The 23,332-nt window shown below is 41.0% G+C and overlaps 2 protein-coding genes across 2 annotated transcripts; both read left to right on the top strand.

Moving 5' to 3' along the window:
- The first annotated feature begins 2,101 nt into the window (after positions 1-2,101).
- LOC147175640 (lithostathine-1-alpha-like) lies at positions 2,102-8,136 on the top strand. Its single transcript, XM_086074710.1, has 7 exons — positions 2,102-2,167; positions 6,534-6,596; positions 6,717-6,744; positions 6,873-6,958; positions 7,098-7,232; positions 7,682-7,781; positions 7,849-8,136. Exons 1-7 carry the CDS (start codon positions 2,132-2,134, stop codon positions 7,926-7,928), a joined length of 528 nt encoding a protein of 175 aa, XP_085930836.1. The 5' UTR covers positions 2,102-2,131; the 3' UTR covers positions 7,929-8,136.
- A 12,706-nt stretch (positions 8,137-20,842) lies between these two features.
- LOC147175639 (lithostathine-1-alpha-like) lies at positions 20,843-22,670 on the top strand. The gene is made up of 7 exons (XM_086074719.1): positions 20,843-20,937; positions 21,071-21,133; positions 21,254-21,281; positions 21,408-21,493; positions 21,632-21,766; positions 22,216-22,315; positions 22,383-22,670. The coding sequence occupies exons 2-7, from the start codon at positions 21,071-21,073 to the stop codon at positions 22,460-22,462; spliced, it is 492 nt and encodes a 163-aa protein (XP_085930845.1). The 5' UTR covers positions 20,843-20,937; the 3' UTR covers positions 22,463-22,670.
- Positions 22,671-23,332: the final 662 nt, after the last annotated feature.

The raw sequence follows: 23,332 nt of genomic DNA, 5'->3' as shown, positions 1-23,332 counted from the left end.
ACCTGTAATCAATTACACTCGCGGGGAAATACGCGTCGCTGATGTAGTTTCTTATTAGTCCAGTAGAGGGCCTCATTGTTACACAAGTTTAGTGGTGTCAAAGTCCGGTGTTCTGTCGAGTTTTTTTTTTTTTACATTACATGCACAGTATATCTCTTTCACAGACCTCCAACGTCTAGGAGGACACAGGCTATGTCTACTCGAGCTTTCAAAACTTCAGCAGAGTGGGTCTGGGTGTGCATGAGCTCACCTTTGAAAAGATATTCCTCTGCAAACTGAAACTGCATTTTAGGCATTCTGTTACATATTACTAGCAAACAACAACAACAAAAGTTTATCACAGAGACTCTTGATTGAAATCTTTACCTTTAATATTAAAAACCCACAACTACTGCCGTCCTTCTGTTTGTTATGGGGGACAGTTTTTATAGTCCAGGTTTCTCGTTGGACCTCACAGCCCGCCCACCCTCAAGAAGTTCCTAATTATTGTTTCAAAAGCATAAGAAGAATGAACATGAGGCACATTCAAATCATATAAAAAAGACCCAGAGCCTCGAACTTTGAACTTCCATCTTAATGCATGACCTATGTATTTAAATGTCAAACTTTACAGTCTAGGCTCCCCAGAAAGCAATATTGTGGAAAAGCTGAAATAAAAAAACAAAAAAAATACTGTTATCTGATAAAACTAATGATACATAAGCCATTACAACATTTTCTATGGTCTTTTAAAAACATACTCACCGGCATGTCTATGGGAACTTCAGAGGAGAAAACTGCCTCCCTCCCATACATCAATGAAAAAGGGGAGTGCTTTGTGGTCGTGTTAATCTTGAATCTTAATGCAAATAATGCTGGATCCAAGAACACATCCCAGTTGTCCTGCTGCTCATTCACCATTTTTCTAAGAGCTCTTAGAAGTACAAGGGTACACTTGTGCTACTCACAAAAGTATTTTGTTGAGATGTAACTTATTTTTCATCAAGAGTATTTTTTTATTGGTTCATTAGAATTGTTTTGCTTCAATTTGTCTATATACATTGAGGTGATGTTATGTCGTTTTGTGAAATGAAAACTGCAGTCACAAGGACCACGCAATTTACAGCGGAGAAGGGAGGCTCATAATCCAAGTGCATGGACGTAGAGCAACAAGTGTCCAGCGTCTTGGAATGAAGCATTACACGTTGTGCACTGACAAAACTGGATTTGTCATATGCTTATTTGCACACTGGGTGGCAGTATTTAGTTTTTTACTGCGGACTGGAGCATTGATGTGTTTTTCAGTGTGCATCACTGTGACCTAGTGCAGTGGTTCTCAACCCCGGTCCTCGAGTACCCCTATCCAGCCTTTTTTCCATGTCGCTCTCAACCAACACAGCTGAGGAGCATTATACATATGGCCATGATGAAGAGTCCTTGAGACAGATACTGAGCACCCAGTTGTTCCTGATGCTTCTCTACAGGTATCAGTAAGTGAATAAGAAGTAAGTATGAAGCAAAACTTAATATGCCTTGATTTTGCGTTAATAGTTGGAAAAGCCCTACCATTTTCGTAAACCAAGAACAATAGTGTTAAATAAATTCTACATAATGGAGTTAAGTAAATTCAACATAATGAGGATTGATCATTTATTATTTAACAATATCAAGTAAATTCAACACAATTACTTTTAGTAAATTCAACATAACAGCATTGTGTAAATTCAACACAACTATGTAATGTAGTGTTAAGTTAAGAACAATTTTTGAGACAAAATTGAGGTTAGCATCTTTGCTTGTCCCTCAGCAAGTGTTTTTCATGTGGCCCTTTTGCTAAATAAAACGCCCACCGCTGATTTAGAATCTTCATCACCTAAGATTCATTATTTGGAATGTGGAAGGAAACGAGTACTCGGAGAAAACTCACACAAGCACAAGGACAAGATGAAAAGCGAGGCTGGAATCTGGACACCAACCAAGGACCTAAGGCCTAGGGAACGAGGCAGACATTCTAACTAGTCAGACAGCATGCCACCATTACACAGACTTAAAAAAAAATAAAATAATTATGGGCCTTGGTTTAATTTATGGTGACACATTTAACATTCCATGACACCCAACCCTAAATATAAAAATATAAAAGGAATCATTAATGTCATCCTCAGTAGCAAACATCGTGACTGCAAAGGTAACTACTTGTCAAATTCATTTTCATTTGAATCTTTCACCTTTTACTGCATTCTTGATTTACGAAAATTAAATGCAGATTTTTATTCCCAGAAATCTTTTTTTTTTTTTTTTTTTTTTTTTTTTTTTTTTTCTTTTTTTTTTTTTTTTTTTTTTAGAGCTCAGTATTGTTCATTCGGAAATGTCATCATCATTGCTCTTTTTTTTTTTTTTTTTTTTTTTTTTTTTTTTTTTAAATATATATATATATATATATACACATATATACATACATATATACATATATACATACATACATACATACCTTTTTTTTTTTTTTTTTGTGTGTGTGGGTGAGTATGTGTGTGTGCGTGCGTGCGTGCGTGTGTTTGTTAGCTCACCAGAAAACCTATTAGAAAAAAAAAATCTTATACCGTTCACCTAAATCGAACACCAGGAGACCCGAGGGGACCGAAGAAAACCAAGGAAGGTGAAATCCAGCACCGACCAGACACCCCCCACCAGAACTCCTCCCCAGCCCAAGAAACATCCAGACCCCAACAAATCCAAAAAACATAAAGTCAGGGAGGCCTCAAGAGACCAACGGAGAGACCGAGAAAAGGAAGGAAGGACAGACGAAGCCGCGTGAGATCCGAGACACCAGCCTCCACCGATTCAATAACCTGAGGAGGAAACAGATTGTGTCTGAGTTTCGGTAGATGCTGGTGTGGTGGATCTGGCATGCATGAAAATCTCCACCAAAGAGGGGAGCCGTCGACCCCCGCCGGAACAGAGCAAGCGCAACACCTCAGGGCCCCCCAGGCCGCGGCAGCGCCAAAGGACGACCCCCGGGCCCCACCAGGGCCACCGGCCGGAGAGCAAACCCAGGAGCAGGAGCGCCCCCCGCCCCAACACGGCCCGCGCCCCCGGCCCAACGCAGCAGGACGGGGCACTGCAGGCCCACCAGGCACCCCACCGGCCCCCAACCCCCGCCCCCCCCCACGACCCCCCGCCCCCCATCCACCCCCGCCACCCACCCCAACCCAGCCCCAGCCGCCCCCACGCCCCCAATCCCCCAGACACCCCCCACCCCCAGCACCCCCCACCCCGCAACCCCCACCACCGCCCCCCCCCCCCCCCCAACAAAGCCGCCCCCCCCCCCGACCCACGGACAGGGGACCGCAGCACTGCTCTATACTGCGGCCCCCAACCGATGGCACCCCCACAAGCCCCCAAGCCCCCCCCCCCACCCACAAGTTGTGTGGTGTATTAAAATTGGAGGGGAGTTGTAGGGTGAAGACGGTGTTTCCACCCTACCCCACCCCCCAAAGTGTGTTATGTGCCCTATATGTCTATAAAAGTGTATTGTGCAAACCTAGTGTAGTGAGTTAAGAGGTGTGACCAGCGGGGCCCCCCCCAACCGGGCGGGGGCAGGAGGCGCACCGGCCCACCAAGCCCCCACCCACCCCACCAGGACCCCGGCGGGCATATGGGACCCGTCCGGCGGGGCGATAGGGCTCGCCCCCCGGATACTGGGTCCCGCCCGAGGTGTCAGGACGCCCACCGGAGCGGGGCGGGCACGACACCAAACCCCAGCCACCCCCGCCGGCCCCCATAGCACCGAGACCCGGGCCATGGATGGAGCCCCCGGCCCAGGGGAGGGGAAGGAAGGCGTACCGGGGAAGGGGAAGGGAGGAGGGAAGGGGACGACAAGAAGGGCAGGGGGCAGCGGCAGGGACGCAAGGAAAGGGGGAGAGGAGGAGGAAGGGCGACGAGGGAGAGGGGACAGGGAGGCGGAGGACGGGCGGGGAGAGGCGAGGAGGGAGAGGCAGCAAGGGGGAGGAAGGGGGAGGGGAGAGGGAACCACCGGGCACCCCGGCGGCCCACAGGCCCCGAACCGCGTCGCCGGGCCCAGAGCGACGGACCGCGCCGGAACGGCGCCGCCCCCGACACCAGGGAAAGCCCCGCAACGCAGCACCCCCCAAGAGACCCAGGGAACGGCCAAGACGCAGCCGCCACCCAGCAGCCAACAGAGGGGCAGACCCGCCCACTCCCCGCCAGGGGGGACAGCACCCACAGAATTAACCCACTGGCATGCCGTGAATCCGAATATCAACCCCTGGTGCCCATCGGAGGTGAATCCGCTCGATCCCGCTGGCAGCAGCCGGGTTCCTGACTATGGAAACACAACCATTAGTTACAAATTGCCTAATACAGAAACATCAATGCCAGTTATAACGCTGCTGTGGCTCTCGCTAACAGGCAGAATTAAAATCCAAGTTTAGGTTAAAAAATTCTATATACGTAGACCATGTTTCTTTAAATTTTGACATTTGGTTTTTATTTGAGGCAGATATTTTTTCCATTAAAATATGATTTATGAGGAGGTTAGACCATTGGTCGATATTCAAAGTTTGTTTATTTTTCCAGTTAACAAGAATTGTTTTTTTTGCGATAGTAAGGGCTACAAGTATAGATTGAAATTGTTTATGTGGTAAGTCAATTGTTGTTAAGTCACCTAGCAAACACAAGTTTGGAGAGAACGGTATCCTACAGTCCAAGACAGCGGAAAGTTTTTCTAAGACTTTAGTCCAGAAACACATAACCGGAGTACATAACCATAAAGCATGAAAATAAGTGTCTGTAGTGTTTTGTAAACACTGGAGACAAATGTCGGAGTCTGAGAGTCCCATTTTCTTCATCATATATTGAGTAATGTATGTTCTGTGAATAATTTTATATTGGATAAGTTGTAAATTTGTGTGTTTTGTCATTTTAAAAACATTTTCACAAACTTGAATCCAAAAGACAGATTCCGGAGCTATAGACAAGTCTGTTTCCCATTTTGAGATGGGTAAAGACGTTTTATCAGTATATGAAAGTAACTTATATATTTTTGAGAGTTTTTTTGTTGTTGTTGGAGAAAGCTTGGTAATATCTTTAGCTAAAACAGGCGGTTGGAGCGTACCCTGGAGTGTTGGAATTTGTTTCTTTATCATACTTTTAACTTGCAAATAATGTAAAAAGTTTCCGTTTTTTATTTTATATTTTTGGAGCAAGGATGTATATGATATAAACATATTATCTGAGAAGAGATGGTGGAGATGTGTAATTCCTTTCTGCTCCCACACATTCAAATAAAACGATTGGTTGTTAATTTGAAAGTCGGGGTTATGCCATAGGGGAGAAAGCCCGCTGGGCTCCACTTTGGCTTTTGTCATTTCTAGTGCCTTCCACCAGGCAGTCAGGGTGGCGGAAATCATTGGATTTTTAAAGCAGTTATGGCGCTTAATCGATGTTGTAATAAAGAGTAAATCTAGGAGTCTGAGGTTATTACAATCCTTCTGTTCTAGTTCCAGCCAACAGTTAGTATCTCTATTGGGTTGTGCCCATAAAATAATATATTGTAGCTGGTTGGCTATATAATAGTGCATAAAATTTGGTGCCTCTAGACCTCCTTTGGATTTATTTTTCTGAAGAGTAGATAGACTAATCTTTGCTTTTTTTTTTTTCCAGTAAAATTTTGTAACGGCTGAGTCCAACAACTGGAACCAGTTAGCCGTAGGTTTAAATGGAATCATTGAGAAAAAATAGTTTATTTTGGGTAAAACTTTCATTTTAATAGTGGCTATTCGTCCTATTAGAGAAATAGGAAGATTATTCCAGCGCTCCAAGTCACTATAAATGCTATCCAGAAGTGGAGTGAAATTTAAATGAACTAAATCAGTTAATTTAGGTGAGATTTTTATGCCTAAGTATTTTAAATTACCTATAGGAAATGAGTAGTATGGGTCCTGGCTTGCAGGGTTCCATGAATTTTCTGTAATAGGTAGAAGTGTTGATTTTGTCCAGTTAATAGAATAGTCTGATAACTGTGAGAATTTAGTTATTAAGTTAAATACTTCCCCTAATGAAATAGCAGGCTTTTCTAAATAAAGTAAAATATCATCGGCATATAGATTAATTTTATGTTCTGTTACCCCAGAGTGAATTCCTTGAATCATTCTTTCCTGGCGTATGGCTAATGCAAGCGGTTCAATAAATATTGCAAATAATAAAGGCGACAGTGGGCATCCCTGTCTTGTGCCTCTCTGTAGAGTAAAACTCTTAGATATAATCCCATTAGTAGTAACAGTAGCTTTAGGAGAATCATATAATACTGACACCCAGTGAATAAATGACTTCCCAAAGCCAAATTTATTTAAAACAGCAAAGAGGAAGGACCAGTTAACTTTATCAAAAGCTTTTTCTGCATCCAATGATATAATAACTGCCTTTTTATCATGCCGCTGTGACATACTAATAAGGTTAAAGAGCCTTCTAATATTATTAGTAGAGTATTCCCAGAAATCTTTACGTATGTTTCAATATTCTACAATATTCTACAGATGGCATTTGCGCTTCGCTCGTTGTTCCTCCTTTGTGGCATCAGTGGACTGTTGACTGGAGTCGTAAGTCAAAAGCTCACCAGCTGATTTAAATGAACATATATTTTCAATGGCTTTTGATGTATTGGTGCATTCTTTTGTTTCAATGTTCTTATGTTAACCATATGCTTTTCTTCTTCAAAGTGGTCTTTCCCTACAAAAATTCTGCAAGGTTAGTAGCTGTGACTCATGCTTTTTCCGATGAAAAAATTGGTAGTTTGTTGTCATTCAAATTTGTTCGACATGCCTCCCTTTTTTTGAAAACAAAACAAAAACAAAACAATAACAATTGTGCTGCAGATGTTAGCTGTCCTGAAGGCTGGACTCAGTTGGACTGTAAATGTTACATTTACCAAGGTGAAATGAGGACCTTTGCAGATGCCGAGGTATGGAAGACAATAGTTTACTGCTATTATAGTCAGTGATCCATCAGGCTTGAACATTTTGGTCAAAATATCTTGCCAACTGCCTGCCGTATTTGAACGGGTGAAATCAACTTGTTTACACTGTTTTTTTCCCTATTAGGCCGTCTGCAACATTCTTGGTGGAAATCTGGTCTCCATCCACAGTGACCTGGAATGTGCACTTGTACAACAACTGGTTATCGCGAATACTGATTCGTCCATGGCTGCTTGGATTGGACTCCATGAGGCAATTGAGGTAAAACATTGTGTCTTCAAGATTCAATCTTGTCACCATTCTTGAAATTGAAATTGAAATTAGAGGTGTCAAAATTATCGCGTTAATATCGCGTTAACTTAAAGTGCCTTTAACGGCACTATTTTTTTTAAAGCTCAATTAATCACCACCCCTTATTTGGAAAGCCTCTACTAAGGGAATTCCAGCCGCGACGCATTTTTCATTTTATCATTATTTATTTGTACTTGTTAAAAAATAGTTACCACCCCCGCCCCTGGCCCTATACTAATCTGTACGTTTACCGTTTAGTTTATACAGTAGTCTCGGGCTCTCGGCTATCCAGTTGTATATTCAGATCAGTGCATTAACCAGGGCCAAGCTAACAAAAGGGTAATGATTATTGACCAACACAAATCAATGTAAGCAACTTATCGTTGTGTAACTAACTGAAATCTCACTTTGTCTTACAGAATGGTGACTTCATATGGACTGATGGCACAGTTGAGGATTTTCGTAACTTTGATTTAACGGCTTCCGATACTGGTGACTGTGTAGAGATGGTTTCGACTAGTAAGTGAAATCAGTGATAGAAGTTTGATAAGAATACATTGCTGTAATACGTCAATATTTCTTACAGGTGGACTATGGGAAACTGCGGACTGCGAAGACCTTGAAGAATATGTTTGCAATAAGGATGCACACCCCTTCTTCCTCTAATTGCTCAATTTTCCTCACTCATCGGTCACAATGGAGTTCTATCACCATGGCTCAATGAGACAATATCAAACGTTTGTGGTGCCTTTGTACTTTTGGGTTTATTATCAATGCTCCTTTTCTTCTCTATTCCTAACTTTTTATTAGACAACACTTTTGTAACATAAAAGAGCTTCTCTCTAGTAAATAAAGGAATCTGTCTGCATCAAAATATGTGTGATTGGCTTTTACTTCTATTCGAACCTACTGAGTCTATTGCTCTTCAAATGTTTAAATCAAGGCGGCTAACTGGTTAGCACGCCCGCCTCCCAGTTGTAGCGATAATTGGGTCGTAGTTTGCGACAAATTAATAATTTGAACGGCACTATATAAATAAAGATGACTTGATTTGAGGAAGTCATAACTCCCTCAGTCGCCTGTAGGGGCACAGTGTTTGCTTTTACTTACAATTTGGAGAAAAACAAACAAATTAAAATTCAAATCCTCATTTACTTTCTCATAATCTGAAGTCACTTTATTACACACATTGTTTATGGATCTTTGAATTAATAAAATAAATAATAATCCACTTGAACACACAAATGACCTAGGCGGAATACAATTTATAGAACATGCAGTTATTCACTACTGTCGCACATACAGAGTCAAAACACTACTACCTAACTAACCTACCGAAAGAAGAAAATAAATAAAATGAAGCTGATGAAAATAGAAAGGAAACACAATCTAACGAGGTTTTTGACTGGCCAAATCTTGGGATAAATTGGTTGCACCAGTCGTATGGTCGAATTTGCTATAAAAACGTGCAACTTACATTGGGTCGGGCGGCCACAGTGAGGGTTGGACAAATAAATGTCCGTTGCCCCCCAAAAAAAAAAATAGGACTCAGCCCGTGCTCCCAGAAGATTGCGCGGTCAGCCAAGGTGGCAATGCATGCAGCCGTGTAGCACGCTATAATGTAATAAATTACTGATAATGTAATAACACCTCAAAATGTAATAATTTAATTACTAATGCAATACAAATTGCTGACTGATATCGTAATAACATTATTGCGTATTTGTTACATTTTCAGGTGTGTCTTTTTTCCTCAAAACTGGTTAAGGAAAAGTTGACCGATAATGCAATTCATATGTTAATTTTTCATTCCTAAGTGTAACCAAGATGTTGTTATTCTTTCTAAAAGTTTAAAGATTCTGACATTTTCTGGCGTCTTCCTTGCTAAATGAGCCGACACGGAGGATTCATGCTCATCTTTCTTCTCGCTGTCCTCGCTGAAATACGTTTCTCTCTCTCTCTCTCTCTCTCTCTCTCTCTCTCTCTCTCTCTCTCTCTCTCTCTCTCTCTCTCTCTCTCTCTCTCTCTTCATGACATGCGCAGTAACAAACATTTGAGCATGTGAAAACGAATAAATACAATACCCAAATTAATAATACATAAAAGAAATGTCCAACGGGGCATATGCCACGGAGGAGGCGGGACTTCCGACTTCCTGTTTTTTTTAAATGAAAACCGTGACTGATTGTCCCCCAAATTCATGAGTATATGTGTAGACATATGTTAATCATAGGCTAAGAATTTTTGAACGAAAAATTTCAATAATAATTAAGACGCAAGCGCTGCTGCACATTCATACAATAATAATAATAATAATAATAATAATGAATAACGCTTTCGAATATTATGCCAAATATTTCGAGTTTCGTACAAATATTTCCAGACTATGATTACCACGTCTGCACATGTACTCATAAATTTAGGGAACAATCAGTCGTGTGTTATTATGTCAATGTAATTATTATTATTATTATTATTATTATTATTATTATTATTATTATTATTATTATTATTATTATTATTATTATTATGTCAATACTTGACGACACCATAGGCATTTTTAGAGCACATTATAGACCAGGAAAAAAGTCCAAAATGCAGGGTATTGTGTCCTGCTCACCACGTCATCGTAACAAATCATAACAAATGTTTGGGGGTGCAAAGGTTGTGATACTGGCAACACTTCAGCAGGGAAAATCTTTGCACATAAATGAGGTTTTTGTTTATTGCTGCTGTTAATGCTGAGAGAGCACACTTGTTTTATGTAAGCAGAGCTTTTATTTATATTTTTTTTACGATTTCAAATAAAAGCAAATAATTTGAATATAAAATGAGTGAGAGCCAATACATTTATGGAGTTGTACTGTTTATTGGGAATGTTATTTTGGCCAAGATACTATGTTAAGTAGCTTAGTTACAATTATGTTTGAAATGATATAAGTCAAATGTGTGGTTTTGTTTTTTATATTTTGTTCCAATTTTCATTTCAAACTTCACTGTTTAGATTTTTGTTAACTAAAGGTGCTTACAGAAAGAATGCTTACTCAACTGGATCCGTTGCATACCAAACAAACAAGCATTATTGTGAGTTCCGTCCCATCCTTTTGTGTTTGAGCATATGGAGGATTCATGTTATGGGTATGCCATCAGTAGGTATTGATGAGTCCCTGTGCGTCATCACATATTTGAAATTGGTTAATGGCCAGTTTGTTTCTTTAAAAATTCACGTCTTATCATTTATCGGGTTATATTTTTAGGGTAAAGACGCACAATAATAAGAGCACATCAAAGTAACGTCCTGTCTTGTCTGCTCCAATAAAGTTAGTACACTAAAACGTTTTAGATTATTTTTTTTTATTATGTAAATTGTTGCAGTTTTAGTCTACTACATTTTGTAACATTTTAGTCTAGTAAAATATTGCCACATTGCCATATTTGCAAAATAACACACCTCAGTCACAACCAGGGTTGGGGAATTCAGGTCCAGAAAGTAAAAACCCTAAAACAGTTTAGCCTAAGGCCCCGTCCACACGACAGCCAGTTTCAATGTATCCTCACAAGTTTCTTACCTTTCAGGCCGTTCGTTCACACGACGGCGCGGTTTCGGAGCTTGAAACCGATCACTTTTGAAACCGGGCTCCAGAGTGGAAAGATTTCAAAACGCGCGCCATACGCATCCGTCTGGACACCATATGCGGAATACTCCTCCAGTGATGACGTAATGGTCGCAGATCGATGACGACGCATTGTCGCAGATTGATGATGTATGCGCCAATTCTCGAGTGTCGTTTTGCGCAAAATGTTTTGCTTCTTTATTCCCACGTTTAGGAAGCGGTGTTGTACTTGTATCACCCGCCATTGTTACTTCTCCTGTGTTCGTCTTTTTCATGTTGTTTTGATACATGCAAAGCCATGTTTGTTCCCTAGATTGCAATAAAGTAAGAAAAAAAGTGTCCATTTTCTTCGCTGATTCTTCTTCTACGCTTTTGGTTAACATCAGACTTGGCATATACATTACAGCCGTTAAACGTCCTCAGCGTCTTCTTTTGGACACACACAAGTCTTGAAATGCTTCTGTGTATACAAGATTTGTTTGTTTGCTTCCGTCTGGACGGGGCCTTAGTCACAGGTGCTTCTACTCACCTGGCAGGTAAATGAGCTCGTCTCCACCTGTTGAGTAGACACACTAGAGACAAACATGCACATATTTACAAAAATGTTGTTTTGTTGTCATCTCACGAACACAATCTGAAATGATCAGACACAATAGCAGTCAGTCACACACTACTGTGACCAATACCATTTTAGGGAATAGCTTGTGCAAGACTTTTTTGAGAGATATTTTTTTCATGCAAGGGGTAATTTAGATGACAAAAGATTAGACCCATCTCCAGAGCCCAGGCTTAATAATTATTAGGCTTACTAATTATTTGCTGATTTAATAGCAAATACAATTGCCACATCAAATATGGCATATGCACTGACATATCACTTAAAACAGGCCACATTTTTGAACGGTGTCTGCAGCAGAATTCAAAAGAAAATAGGAAAGCCAAATCCAACCTCATGTTAGATGCCCAAACGATATGCGGCTCCCGTGGTTTATTTTTTAAAGGCTACGTTCACACTGCAGGGGGTGTTTGCCAATTTGGATTTTTCGTTAAATCCGATCTTTTTATGTACTGTTCACATTACAAAAACAAACGCGACTTCTAATAAGAACGCAACGCGCCCGTGATGCGACTCACATGCGCAAAGAGTGTCGAGTGACGTCCACCCAAAACAACGTCACGTTGCAGTGTTCACGGAAGTAACCCGACTCGCAACGTTTTCCCGCCAGCCAAGCCGCCGTGGCAAGCGACTTTTATCAGTGTTTATCAGTGTATGGAAATACAGCTGTGCCAACGCACGCTATAGATTGGTGGACTGGTGGACTCGTTTTGCCGACGTGTTAGGAGTTCGATTCATGTGTCTGGGACTGGGACACATTTTCAGCCCTGGAGTTTCAGGGCTCAGACCGGCCCACTTTAGTTCACATTTTAATGAACATACACAATTTTACCATTTGTGTATCAATGTAAAATAGATAAGCATTTGCTGCAACAATGTTTATATTGCATTTGATCAAAAATGACATTTACAATTGAATGCTCTAAGAGCACGGTCTATGTTTAGTTGAACAAGTATGTGAGCATAAAATGGGCAAAAAAAGAACAAAAAGAAACCAATAAGCAAATGTACATTAAATGTGATAAGACATTTTACACTTCACAAGACACTCTTACCAAATGAAGTTAAACCAGCAAGATTAAGGCAGTACTCTTACTTTGAAATGTGTTCTCACCACTTTTGGTGCACACTACTGAGCTGACTAACCTCACTCGAGAGCAACGATAATGGTAGGAGGCTCTCCCATCATGCTTTGTTGCTGTTACTAGTAACACTTGTGATGTGTTTTGCCTCTTTTATGCTTTTTTTTTTTTTTTACAGAGAAGGTTTAATATACTTTTATATTTTTTTTTATTGTTTCTTTTCATGGATTAAAGTTTTGCTACTTTTGATATAAAACTATTGTAACTTGGTGACACCCTTAGTAACAAAGGCTGCCTGCCAGTGCTATATATAATACAATGGCCATGTAAATTGTATGGGAATGACTATGAGACTGTCGACATAAGATGATGTGCATATTCTTTATTTACGGGGTGATTTCACAACAAATGTGTGAGCTGCTGCCAGAGTGATTTTGAAATGCATGTGTGGGCGATTTGCCTGCCCACTGAGAATTGTCCAGATGACCTAGTATGAGTATGGTCATTGACTTGCCAGGGCTTTGTAATGACGAGGAAGTAACATCACAATCCTTATGTGTGTCGAACGTATTAAAATAGGTATAGATTTTTTCAAATCACTGTGTGTAATGTTTTGCAAAAAGTGTGAAGCTGAGTCTGTGCCTATTGTTGTGCAAATCTGGACAAGTTTTGTGCTCTTTGTGTGTAAACATCGGCAATTGTGTGAACATTTTCATTTTAGTGTGTTAACTGTAAAGAGGGAAGTAGAGAGACTGTGAGAGGAGAACACTTTGCAACACAAAAACAAACATCTAATGCCACCTAGAGGTTAACATTTGTCAGATATCCACTGGTGTTAGGAAACTTTGTTTTATTTTATTTTATTTTTTCAGGAAATCAACTTTTCTATGCGGATATTGTTTTTTTGGGGGGGGGGGGGGCTGGGTTGTGGTAGATGGAGGGATGTGGGTGGGAGGCAAGAAGTCATGGGGGGAGCGGGGGCCGATGGGGTGCCTGGTGGGCCTGCCGTGCCCCGTTCTGCTGCATTGGGCTTGGGGCGCGGACCATGTTGGGGTCGGGGGCACTCCAGGCTCCAGGATTTGCTCTCCGGCCGGGGGTTGTGCCCTGGCGCTGCCGCGACCTGGGGGGCCCTGGGGGAACCTGGGGGGTTGTGCTTGCTCTGTCCTGGCCGGGGTCGACGGCTCCCTTCTTCGGTGGAGGTTTTCATGCATGCCAGATCCACCACACCAGCATCTTCCAAAATGCAAACACAATCTGCTTCTCCCTCTAGTCGCTGAATCGGTGGAGGCTGATGTCTGTGGATCTCTTACTGCTTCATCTATCCGTTCTTCCTTTTTTCAGTCTTTCCTTTGGTCTCTTGAGGTCTCCCTAATTGGTTGGAATTGAGATGTTTCAGGGGTTGGTGAATGATTATGGTTTGTAACCTTGTGGGTAGTAGGTGGTGTCTGGTCAGTGCTGGATTTCACTTTTCTTTATTTTCTTTGATCCTTCCTTGGGTCTCCTGACAACTTCACACTAGCGGGATTCTGAAGCCTAAGGTTTAGGTGAAGGATATGGGATTTTTAATAGGTTTCAGGGGAATTAATGAGTACAAACTCACACGCATGCACATATGCACTTATGCACACACGCACGCACGCGTCAAACTGGAATGGTAAATATTTCTGGGTTTACTATCAACTGTTTCTCTTCTGCTTATTACTACTGTTATTGACATAAAAAATGTGTTCCGTCCTTTTGCTGGGCTCATGAAGGCCCCTGTTTGATTTGTCTATACTTCCATGCTAACCGTTGCCTTAAACAGTTTTTCATTATTTCGATTGTTTGGCGGGTCTTTGTAGACACCAGTGGAAACTTGGTTAGATCTTTTTAAGTCATCAATTAATGATTTAAATTGTGTAAGTGGCTCCTTGTTTACTTAATGAGGCAATTTATTATCTACGTGTTTATCATCTGCAGGGTTGGAAGGGTTCCTTTTGAACTGTATTCCGTTACAGTTACACGTTACCTGATAAAAAATGTAGTTAGTAACGTAATCCAAGTACCATAATATTAAAGTAATGTAACGTGATTACTTTGGATGACCCCAATTCCAATACCAAGTGTGCTCATGAAGACAAAATAAAAATGAATATCATCACAATATATATTTCTATACCGTGCGCCCCTGCTATTACGGATGATAGGGACCTGGGCAGCAGCTCTTTGTATTTTACAAATAGCAAAAGTCCTTGTATAATTGACATCCATTAAAATGCATGTATTGACAGGTTGATTGATTGATTGATGGCCATATGCTGTTTTCAAACTGTCACTGAAAGTAAACACACCTCACAAATAGGTAGATAGATAGATAGATAGATAGATAGATAGATAGATAGATAGATAGATAGATAGATAGATAGATAGATAGATAGATAGATAGATAGATAGATAGATAGATAGATAGATAGATAGATAGATAGATAGATAGATATTCATCCAATGAGGTAAAAATAAAGCTTTGCTTACTAACAAAGCTGTTGTTGGGGAGAAGAGGGACAAATTATGCTTTTGAAAGCAACATTTCCCATGGTAGCTCATATTACCAACAAGCAGACACGCACTAATGATATGAGGATGACGATGCGTGGTCGACATCAACTGCAAAATGAACTTTTATACCAGTCTCGAGTTTAGCCATTGAAGTGTGTCTTCTGTCCAGATTTAGTCATGACTGTATGACTTCCTCATTTCCTCAGTTGAGCTCTGCTCTGTTGCCGGATGTGTCCTTGAGTGTTATCGCGTATCTCTGCACGTCCGGCTTATCAGTTAACTTTGCTGAACTGTTTACTGGAAACTTTGTGGTACCGCCCTTCAAGATAGTATAAGAATGTTGTAATATATATATATGTGTATCACATGTTGATAGTTAAAGGATGTCCCCTTTCCATGGGGTGCCAGGGAGTTTGTGGAGAATCAATACTTTGCTTAATACGATGTGTTGTGGTTATGCTCAAGGTTGTACTGAGGGGCTTCCAGAGATACCAGATTGGCATAAAAGTTAATATGAGAAAGAGTGTCGTGATGCAGCAGCAGATGGAGATGCATTCCCACTTTGAAGCCATCTCGAGATGATGTTCTTTATTGAATGATGTCCTCAATAGGAGCAGCTGGACACTGGATCAGTAGACGTGGTTTTCCGGTCGTCGTCAGGTGGTGGGATCGCTGAGCCTGGGTTTTCCGGCGAGTCGTCAGGTGGTGGGATCGCTGAGCCTGGGTTTTCCGGTCGTCATCAGGTGGTGGGATCGCTGAGCCTGGCTTTTCCGGCGGGTCATCAGGTGGTGGGATCGCTGAGCCTGGGGCGGATCTGGCGGGTCGTGTAGACGAGATGTTTCCGTGCAGGCGAACTGCAGAAGCTGTCCTCTCCATCACCTTGTGGGGTCCAGTCCACCTGGGCTCAGATAATTTTCGTTAAATCACTTTTAACCATACATATTCACAATCATTTATTTTTGAAGGAGCATCTGGTTGTTGTTTTTTGTTAGCTGGGAGTTAGTAAATGTTAGTTGTTTGAGTTCTGGAGGTCCCGGAACGTGCGTCCCTTCCAATGTAGCTGTTGGAGCCGGAAAAGGTCTGTTGGTGTGACATTCAAACAGAGTCCAGCCTTCGGCTGAGTTAAGTGACATTCGCATATTCATTAATGCAACAGGAAGAGCTTGTAGCCAATTTAAATTTGATGAGGTCAATGCTTTAGCCAATTTTCTTTAATATTTCAATTTTTCTTTAATATTTCTATTCATTCGCTCAATCTGTCCTTGGGATTGGGGATAATACACTGAACCAAATGTGTTTTAATCCCAATGCCTTTTCTACCGCTTGTAGATGTTTGTTCTTGAAATGGGTTCCATTGTCTGATTAAACTTTTCTAGGAAACCCATGTGATGGTATGTAATGATTAATCAAATGTTTTACCACGATATTTACTGTTTCAGATTTGCATGAATATGCCTCTGGCCATCCTGAAAAGGAATCCACTATTACCAGCAAATATCTGTATCCTGACACTGGTTTTATCATGTCAGTGAAATCCATCAAAAACCATCTGACCCCAGAGCTGTCACGTCCGGCCGGACCGTGAGTGCCCTGGGGAGGTTTAGATGTATGCATACTATTATACTTTTTGCAAACACTGCAGTCTTGCAGTTCATTTTTAACAATTTGTCTCATGAAAGGATGCCACCAGGTGTGTAATTGTCTCAATGTTTCTTCCACACCTAAATGACATATTCCATGGGCTTCAGAAATGTTATTTTTCAATTGTTTCTGAGATGGAATGCATTTACCTTCTTTCCGCTATATACTTCATATTTTTGTCCCCCTCTGGACTTACTTTTTCCTGCCACAGCTTGATCACCTCCTGTGGATTGTCACATTCAGATTCACTTACAGTTAGTTGGAGTCTTTATCATTTATGGTCGACACAGGAGCTCAGCATTCTACCGTCACAGCTTTGCCACCTTACCAGAAAAAGCATCTCACTTGTTGGATTCAAGGGTGAAGAAACTGCCCTGCAATTGACAACTCCAGTGACTGTTCAATGTTTTTCACAGACTCTTTTGCATTCTTTTGTGTTTGCACCTAACTGCCCAGTCAATCTTTTGGGCAGAGATCTCCTCATCGCCACATGCCCTCTCATCAAATGCAGCCCTGTTGGACTTATTGAACATGGGTGATTTGTTTGCAGGCAAACCAGATGACGCCTTTTTAGTGTCCCTGACTCCTGAACAACTTAAATGGTACATGATGGCAGATCCTCCGGATCCTTCTATGTCTCCTTGCAACCCACATGTCTCCTTGATGGTCTCGCCTCAGCACACAGCGAAGGATCTCGGTCCGTTTGTCCTGGAATGCACACAGGCCACTGATTGGCAAAATTTATTTCACTCTCAATTGCTCTCTTCCCCGTCACTTGATGCTTATTGGATTCAGTCTAACACATTTTTACCCACTTCCGTTTTGGAGCATCAGCTTCTGGATAGGCACCATGGACGTGAAACAACCGACAGCGATTTAGCTGGTTACCTTCTTGATTCCCTTCTCACATCGCTGTGGTCCATGGATCCCACTGATGTTGGTCTCTGCAACATCTCATCTGTTGTGTTTCAGAGGAAACCAGGACAAATATATGTTCCCCAATAATCTGTAAAAAAGCCTGGGATGATTGGCATTTCGCAAACAATTGACGGCTTGCTCAAAGCAGGAGTGTTGTGAGAAATTCCCGGCTCTGATTATAACACGCCTATTTTACTCGTTGAGTAGAAAGACACTGGAAAGTTCCGCATGGTCCATGACCTGCGAGCGATTAATGCGGCCGTCTTAACTCCCACTTAGCCCGTCCCGAACCCTGACTCGGCATTGTCCCCAATTACATCAACCCACACTCTTTTCACTTGCATTGACCTGGCTAATGCTTTCTTTTGCATTTCACTCCATCCTTCAATGAAGCAATTTTTTGCTTTCACTTGGAATGGTGTTTGCTACTCCTACAATCGCCTGCCTCAACGCTTTGTCCTTTCACCTGGACTCTTCAACGACTGTCTTCGCCAGTTGCTGTCTCCACTTGAACTGCCCCCTGGTGTTCTCCTGGTACAGTATGTGGATGACCTCTTGCTGGCAGCTCCATCTGAAACTTCTTGTCTTGAAGCCACCAGGTCTTTGCTTTCTCATTTGGCCTCTGTTGGACTGAAGTGTTCCAAGTCCAAACTCCAGATTGCCCGATCACAGGTTTCCTTTCTCGGACGTCTGATCTCACGCCACGGAACAGGAATGTCTCCCTCTCACAAAGACGATATCCTCCATCACCCAAAACCAACAAATGTCAAAACCATGCTGGCCTTTCTTGGTCTTTGCAACTACTCCAGACATCATGTTCCAAACTTTGTTGAACTCACTCACCCACTCCAACAGATGGTCAATGAACAGGGTATGCGAAACCTTTCTAACACTCTTTGTTGGACCACGGAAGCAGACACTTCCTTCATCTCCTTGAAACAGCATCTCTCCACTGCTGCAGGTCTTGCGATTCCTGATTACAGTCGCATGTTCTATCTTGACGTGTCTGAAAAGGTCAGCAGTGTTTCTGCTGCCCTTTATCAGAAGGGGGAAGGAGGAAGTCGACAAGTTTGTCTGTATGCATCAACTCCATTGTAAAAATACGAGCAAAGACACCCAATTTGCGCTTCTTTCACATCTGCTCTAGCCAGAGTGATTCAGAAAACATCTCACGTTGTTCTCCATCACCCGCTGACTGTGCGAACATCACACAGTACAGTCCAGTACGTCACAAGTCAAGCTTTCACCATGACCGGAGGAAGACAGAGAAAAAATTAAGCAATTTTAACACAACCACATATTCTCTTTACTCATGAAGGAGTAAACATGGCTGAAGGTCTCCTCGGAGGAGAACCGCATTGTTGCATACAAAGAACTACGGAAGAAAACTCACTCCGCACTGAACTCTATGAGACACCTATTGACAACCCGGACTTGATCCTTTTCACAAATGGATGTTGCTTAAAAGGCAACGATGGCCTACAATCTGGATTTGCAGTAACCCAACTGACAGAAACAGGTTTTGAAGAAGTCCAAGCAGAAAGAATTTCAGGCTCTCAGTCAGCACAAAGAGCTGAAATTTTGGCATTGACAGCAACTCTCAGATTGACAGAAATTCAGTCAGTAAACATTTACACAGATTCGGCGTATGCACACATGACAGTTCATGTTGCATTAAAAGAATGGCAGCAAAACGATTTCCAAACTGCAACCGGTACACCCATTAAACATCAGGACGACATTCTCAAATTGCGAGATACTTTAATGCTCCCAACAATGGTGGCAGTAATAAAATGCAAAGGTCACTCTCGAACTAATTATTTTGTATCGGCAGGAAACGAATCAGCAGATCAAGCAGAAAAAAAGGTTGCGGGGTACCGACCAACACTCCAACTAACTGTAAGTGACTACTCACAAAAGTATTTTGTTGAGATGTAACTTATTTTTCATCAAGAGTAATTTTTTATTGGTTCATTATAATTGTTTTGCTTCAATTTGTCTATTTACATTGAGGTGATGTTATGTCGTTTCGTGAAATGAAAACTGCAGTGTCACAAGGACCACGTGATGTACAGCGGAGAAGGGAGGCTCATAATCCAAGTGCATGGACGAAGAGCAACAAGTGTCCAGCGTCGCTGATTTAAGTGTCGTATTTCTGATATTTACAGGTTCGTTTTTCCATTGTTGTGTGACTACAAATGTTTATAAGCAACTACAAATGCCCAGTGATGTGTTACATGTGAGCTAAATGTGCTTTAACTATGTTTAAAATGCTACTGTTTGCAACTCGGTGCAATGTAGCTTGAGACTAGCTTATAACACAGCTACTTAATTATTATTTTTGGGGGTTTTGTTTTGTTTGGCTCCTGGTCATTTGAGGGTTATTTCTCTATGTGTATACATTTAAATGTACTCTTGTGTGTGGATTGCTTTGCCCAAAATGCAACGAGCTAATGCTCACCAGAGTTAGCGATGCCTAGGTCGTTGGCCTTGTTTAAACCGTCAAAAGTATTAGTTCTTTTTTATTTGTATTTTAAAGTAAAGTTATAAAATGTTAATTGATGTTTGTAACAAGGACAAAATGTAGATGTTAAAATAAAAATATATTTTAATTATCTAATGAGTCATTTTATTTAAAAAAGAAAAAGAAAAAAAAAGAATCAAATCGAAAATCAGGAACTGAAAATCAAAACTCGAATCAGGCTCGAGTGAATCGTTACATCCCTAATTAGTAACCATGAATGAATAAGCAATGAGCGCAGACTCCATGACTAAAAGGCTCCTCGGTAATGATGTGAAAGGCAGATATTTTTCACAGACTTTGTGACTTCCCAAACTGAGTGACTTCCAGTGCATCCTGGAATGCAGCATTACACATTGTGCACTGACAAAACTGGATTTGTCATATGCTTATTTGCACACTGGGTGGCAGTATTTAATTTTTCACTGCGGACTGGAGCATTGATGTGTTTTTCAGTGCGCATCACTGTGACCTAGTGCAGTGGTTCTCAACCCCGGTTCTCGAGTACCCCTATCCAGCCTTTTTGCTGGAATCTGGATACCAACCAAGGACCTAAGGCCTAGGGGAATGAAGCAGACATTCTAACTAGTCAGACAGCATGCCACCATTACACTAACGTAAAACATTTTTTAAATTATAGGCCTTGGTTTAATGTATGGTGACACAGTAAACATTCCATGACACCCAACCCAAAATATAAAAGGAATCATCATTGTCATCCTCAGTAGCAAACATCGTGACTGCAAAGGTAACTACTTGTCAAATTAATTTTTATTTGAATCTTTCACCCTTTACTGCATTCTTGATTTACGAAAATTAAATGCAGATTTTTATTCCCTGAAATCTTTACTTATGTTTCAATATTCTACAATATTCTACAGATGGCATTTGCGCTTCGCTCGTTGTTCCTCCTTTGTGGCATCAGTGGACTGTTGACTGGAGTCGTAAGTCAAAAGCTCACCAGCTGACTTAAATGATCATATATATTCAATGGCTTTTGATGTATTGGTGCATTCTTTTGTTTCAATGTTCTTATGTTAACCATATGCTTTTCTTCTTCAAAGTGGTCTTTCCCTACAAAAATTCTGCAAGGTTAGTAGCTGTGACTCATGCTTTTTCCGATGAAAAAATTGGTAGTTTGTTGTCATTCAAATTTGTTCGACATGCCTCCCTTTTTTTGAAAAAAACAAAAACAAAACAATAACAATTGTGCTGCAGATGTTAGCTGTCCTGAAGGCTGGACTCAGTTGGACTGTAAATGTTACATTTACCAAGGTGAAATGAGGACCTTTGCAGATGCCGAGGTATGGAAGACAATAGTTTACTGCTATTATAGTCAGTGATCCATCAGGCTTGAACATTTTGGTCAAAATATCTTGCCAACTGCCTGCCGTATTTGAACGGGTGAAATCAACTTGTTTACACTGTTTTTTCCCTATTAGGCCGTCTGCAACATTCTTGGTGGAAATCTGGTCTCCATCCACAGTGACCTGGAATGTGCACTTGTACAACAACTGGTTATCGCGAATAGTGTTACGTCCATGGCTACTTGGATTGGACTCCATGAGGCAATTGAGGTAAAACATTGTGTCTTCAAGATTCAATCTTGTCACCATTCTTGAAATTGAAATTGAAATTAGAGGTGTCAAAATTATCGCGTTAATATCGCGTTAACTTAAAGTGCCTTTAACGGCACTATTTTTTTTAAAGCTCAATTAATCACCACCCCTTATTTGGAAAGCCTCTACTAAGGGAATTCCAGCCGCGACGCATTTTTCATTTTATCATTATTTATTTGTACTTGTTAAAAAATAGTTACCACCCCCGCCCCTGGCCCTATACTAATCTGTACGTTTACCGTTTAGTTTATACAGTAGTCTCGGGCTCTCGGCTATCCAGTTGTATATTCAGATCAGTGCATTAACCAGGGCCAAGCTAACAAAAGGGTAATGATTATTGACCAACACAAATCAATGTAAGCAACTTATCGTTGTGTAACTAACTGAAATCTCACTTTGTCTTCCAGGATGGTGACTTCATATGGACTGATGGCACAGTTGAGGATTTTCGTAACTTTGCTTTAATGGCTTCCGATACTGGTGACTGTGTAGAGATGGTTTCGACTAGTAAGTGAAATCAGTGATAGAAGTTTGATAAGAATACATTGCTGTAATACGTCAATATTTCTTACAGGTGGACTATGGGAAACTGAGGACTGCGAAGACCGTGAAGAATATGTTTGCAATAAGGATGCACACCCCCTCTTCCTCTAATTGCTCAATTTTCCTCACTCATCGGTCACAATGGAGTTCTATCACCATGGCTCAATGAGACAATATCAAACGTTTGTGGTGCCTTTGTACTTTTGGGTTTATTATCAATGCTCCTTTTCTTCTCTATTCCTAACTTTTTATTAGACAACACTTTTGTAACATAAAAGAGCTTCTCTCTAGTAAATAAAGGAATCTGTCTGCATCAAAATATGTGTGATTGGCTTTTACTTCTATTCGAACCTACTGAGTCTATTGCTCTTCAAATGTTTAAATCAAGGCGGCTAACTGGTTAGCACGCCCGCCTCCCAGTTGTAGCGATAATTGGGTCGTAGTTTGCGACAAATTAATAATTTGAACGGCACTATATAAATAAAGATGACTTGATTTGAGGAAGTCATAACTCCCTCAGTCGCCTGTAGGGGCACAGTGTTTGCTTTTACTTACAATTTGGAGAAAAACAAACAAATTAAAATTCAAATCCTCATTTACTTTCTCATAATCTGAAGTCACTTTATTACACACATTGTTTATGGATCTTTGAATTAATAAAATAAATAATAATCCACTTGAACACACAAATGACCTAGGCGGAATACAATTTATAGAACATGCAGTTATTCACTACTGTCGCACATACAGAGTCAAAACACTACTACCTAACTAACCTACCGAAAGAAGAAAATAAATAAAATGAAGCTGATGAAAATAGAAAGGAAACACAATCTAACGAGGTTTTTGACTGGCCAAATCTTGGGATAAATTGGTTGCACCAGTCGTATGGTCGAATTTGCTATAAAAACGTGCAACTTACATTGGGTCGGGCGGCCACAGTGAGGGTTGGACAAATAAATGTCCGTTGCCCCCCAAAAA

The sequence above is a fragment of the Leptonotus elevatus genome, chromosome 4, assembly GCF_054856555.1.
Source record: "Leptonotus elevatus isolate MCC_2025b chromosome 4, RoL_Lele_1.0, whole genome shotgun sequence".
NCBI classification, from domain to species: Eukaryota; Metazoa; Chordata; class Actinopteri; order Syngnathiformes; family Syngnathidae; genus Leptonotus; species Leptonotus elevatus.
The sequence above is the reverse complement of the archived record's forward strand: the minus strand, read 5'-3'. Positions and strand labels throughout refer to the sequence as shown.